General features: G+C 44.7%; 1 protein-coding gene across 1 annotated transcript; it reads left to right on the forward strand.

The window, feature by feature from the left end:
* The first annotated feature begins 1018 nt into the window (after positions 1-1018).
* Positions 1019-3049, forward strand: LOC141815588 (U-box domain-containing protein 39-like). Its single transcript, XM_074703543.1, has one exon. It carries the CDS (start codon positions 1138-1140, stop codon positions 2986-2988), a length of 1851 nt encoding a protein of 616 aa, XP_074559644.1. The 5' UTR covers positions 1019-1137; the 3' UTR covers positions 2989-3049.
* Positions 3050-3640: the final 591 nt, after the last annotated feature.

Raw genomic sequence — 3640 nt, forward strand, 5'->3', positions numbered from 1 at the left:
TCTAAACATTATACGGTTTATTATAGGTTGTGTTTGGATGATCGGAACAAACACAAAGATTAGTAAAGAATTTTTTTTCTTGATACAAAGTTTAGCTTAGATTATTTTTTAATGAAAATACTTATTTTCTTCTTACCACCCTTAATGATTTGGAAGATTGTTTTTTTAGAAAAAAATGATTTAAGTCTTCAAATATATTAATTTTATTTGAGATACTGAAAAAATATATGAATTTTAAAGCTTTTTAAGAGAATGATAAATGTGGGAATCTTCCATTCTAATAAATAGATTTATATGCTTTCAAATTTTAAAGGTGAAAATTAAAAAAGCACACCTAATTATCCATATCATTAAAAGAGTGTTCCCACCTCATCAATTTTTTATACCCAAAATACCCTTTATTATTTTTTTTACTTTGGAACAATTTTGATCAAAACTATATCATTTTAGATCAATTTTCACCAAACTTTGGAATAATTTTGATGGCCAAGATGAAATTGAAAATTAAATTATTGATAAAATATTATTTTACGAAATTTTAAAAGAGAAACCTTTTGACAATAAAAGGGCACTCTTTTAATTATCTACTTTTAAACAACCTTAAAACTTAAAAATAATTTTTTAAAAAATATGTACTTTGGGAATTAAAATATGTTTTCCAATGACTAAAAATATGAATAATAATAATAACTATAAAGGATAATTTGAGGAGGAAATTTTACTTTGCTCCCCCAATATTTATCAACTTCTTCTTTCCATCTCTTAACATTCAAAATACCAATTTAACCCTAAAGTCAAAAGGTCAACCTTTTAAGAAGTGAGATGGATTATATTTTTCAAAAATTGATATATTCTAGTGTAATTTCTAAAATACCCTTAATATTAAAATATTTGTTTTATGCTGCTAAAATTATCCTAATTTTTTTAAAGTGCCATTGTGAAAATTATCCTAAATTTTGAGAGGGCAAAGTAAATATTCCATGTGATGTCTTGGAGGCTAAGTCTTGTTCTTCTTCCTCTGCTTACTCAAAAGGCCTTCCTTTTTCCTTTTTCCTATTTCCAACAGTGGAGCAAGCAGTCAGAGCGATCGCGAATGGAGTGAGCGGTTTTGATTAAGAATAGGAATTCGGACCTGCCATGGGGAGCAACAGCAAGTCGAGGTGGAAGCTCTCCTTCCGCCGCTCTTCCTCAGCCGCCTCGCTGTCCCCCGCCGCCTCGGCGTCGCCCACGCCGTCCTTGACGGCGGACTTGCTGCCGGAGTTCCTTTGCCCCATCTCCGGCTCCATGATGGCCGAGCCCGTCATCATTCCCTCCGGGCAAACCTTCGAGCGCAGCTGCATTCAGGCCTGCCTCGACCTCTCCTTCGCCCCGCCGGGCCTCCACATAGCCCTGTCGCCGCCGCCCATGCTTATCCCCAACTGCGCCCTCAAGTCTGCAATTGTTGCCTGGTGCGCCCGCTTCAGCTTCAGTTCTCTCCTCCCACTCCCTCCCGAAGCTGCCGTGGCCCTCGTCCGCTGCCTCATGCCCACAAATCAGCAGCCCCTTCCCTCCGCCGCCGCCTCTGCAGCGTTGTCTGATGGAGGAAAAGAGGAAGAGGACGCAGATTTCGGAGGTGATGCAGGGAAAGGTGGAGTCTTGATAGTTTCCGAGGTTGTTTCCCAAGGAATGGGTGAGAAAGACGGCATTTTGCCTACGGTAGCGGAAGAGGAACCAAAGGAACAGATGAGAATCGCCACTTCTGTCCCTGGCCTCGAGCGCGAGCGAGAGAAGAACCAATCTTCTAGCTTTTCGTCAGGATCCACTCCTCCGTCATCCTCTAATCATTCATCTTCTTCTTTCTCTTCTTCCGAGATCGTCGTTCTCGATGGAACGTTGGATAGAGAGCAAACTCCAAGGGTCGCCAATTCGCCATCGGCGGGGGCAAAGACTGATGCGCTGGAAGAGACGTTGGTCAAGTTCACGGAGTTAGATGTGGCGGAGCAGGAATCAGCCGCCGCCAATTTCCGGAAAGCTACGAGGGAGAGCCACGACCGGCGCGTGACTCTCTGCACACTGCGCCTCCTAGGCGCTCTCCGTCCCATGCTTATTTCGCCCTGCGCTGCCATCCAGATCGATGCCGCTGCCGCAATCGTGAACCTTTCGCTGGGACCAATGAACAAAGTTCCGATTTTGAGGTCCGGAATCGTGCCGGCTCTCGTCGAGTTGCTCCGGAGCGGCCCCGTGGAGGCCCGCTACCATGCTGCCGGCGCCCTCTTCAGTCTCGCCCTCGAGGAGGAGAACCGCACCCCACTAGGCGTCATCGGCGCCATACCGCCACTCCTCGACCTCTTCACCTGCCTTTCGACCGCCCGGTCCCGCGCCCGCCACGACGCCGGCATGGCTCTCCACCACCTCTCTCTCACCCCGGCCAACAGGTCTAGGATCGTGCGCACCCCTGGGGCAGTTCACGCGCTGCTCGCGGTGGCGTCGGAGAGAGCAACGGAGGCGGCCGCTCCAGACGAGCAAGGGGAGGGTCTGGCACCAGCGAGGATAGCGATGATGTTGATCCACAACCTCGCGGGGTGCCGCGAAGGGAGCGCGGCGCTGATGGACGCCGGCGGGGTGTCCTCGCTGGCGGATTTGCTGAGGAGGGAGCCACTGGAAGGGGCGGACAAGGAGCACTGCATGGCAGCGCTATACTTTATGAGCCAGAGGGGCTTGCGTTTCCGGGGCCTGGGGAAGGCGGCAGGGGCGGAGCAGGCGTTGGCCAGGCTGGCGGCGGAAGTCGGCGGGGGAGCCGTGCAGGAGATGGCGAGGAGTACGCTGAGGGCGATGCGAGGGAAGGAAGCTGGCGACGCGCCGCCGCTACGGTTCGGGGCGCTCGACGGGGAGGTCACAAGCCCCGTGTCGGACCGGTTGGGCGATTTCGGCAACACAAATTACAGAACCGACCGGGTCCACTCCGCCAGCTCTAACCCGGTAGGAAACCGAGTCGACTGGGCCCAGTAGCGACGTCATATGGAAAGTCGTGGACAAGCTGGTGACGTTTGGTTTTTTTGTTTTTTTTGGTGGCTAGAAATTCAAAAAATAAAACTAAAAATGGTATTTGAGTTGTTTGTGTAAATTAATTATATTTACTTTTTGTATAATTGTTAACGTTGCAAAATTATAAAAAAAAAATGTTTTGGTCACGCGATTTTTGTGAAATGAGAGTCTTTTTGTATGTAAAAAGAAAAAGGCATATTCGATCGAATGACACAATTCCACTCCAACAATGGTATGAATAATTAATTATGGCGCAAGATATATAAAAAAAGGCGTAATTATATCTTATATAATTATTGTTGCATAAAAATAAAAAAAAAAAGTGGCATTCCATTTTTTTAATATAATTAAAATTTATTATATAAAACTGACTATTATATCAAAGTATTATTTGTTAAATTAATAAAAGTAATAATAAAAAATAATAAAATTTAAAACATGACTAATATAAATTATAGTAATTATTATCCTAGTTACTGCTAATTTGCTCCATATTTTAGCAATTATACTTATAGTTACAACTTTATATAAAACATTATCGAAGAGGATGAAGGGGACACTTAGCAAAAAAATGATACAAAATATGATTATCTAGATGGATTGGACTACCATATGA

The sequence above is a fragment of the Curcuma longa genome, chromosome 21 (assembly GCF_044706935.1).
Source record: "Curcuma longa cultivar G26 ecotype Majalengka, Jawa Barat chromosome 21, ITB_CL_G26_1.1, whole genome shotgun sequence".
NCBI classification, from domain to species: Eukaryota; Viridiplantae; Streptophyta; class Magnoliopsida; order Zingiberales; family Zingiberaceae; genus Curcuma; species Curcuma longa.

What these genes read in the sequence shown, in the direction of transcription:
- LOC141815588 (XM_074703543.1), top strand. Translation starts at nt 1,138, where the DNA reads ATGGGGAGCAACAGCAAGTCGAGGTGGAAGCTCTCCTTCCGCCGCTCT.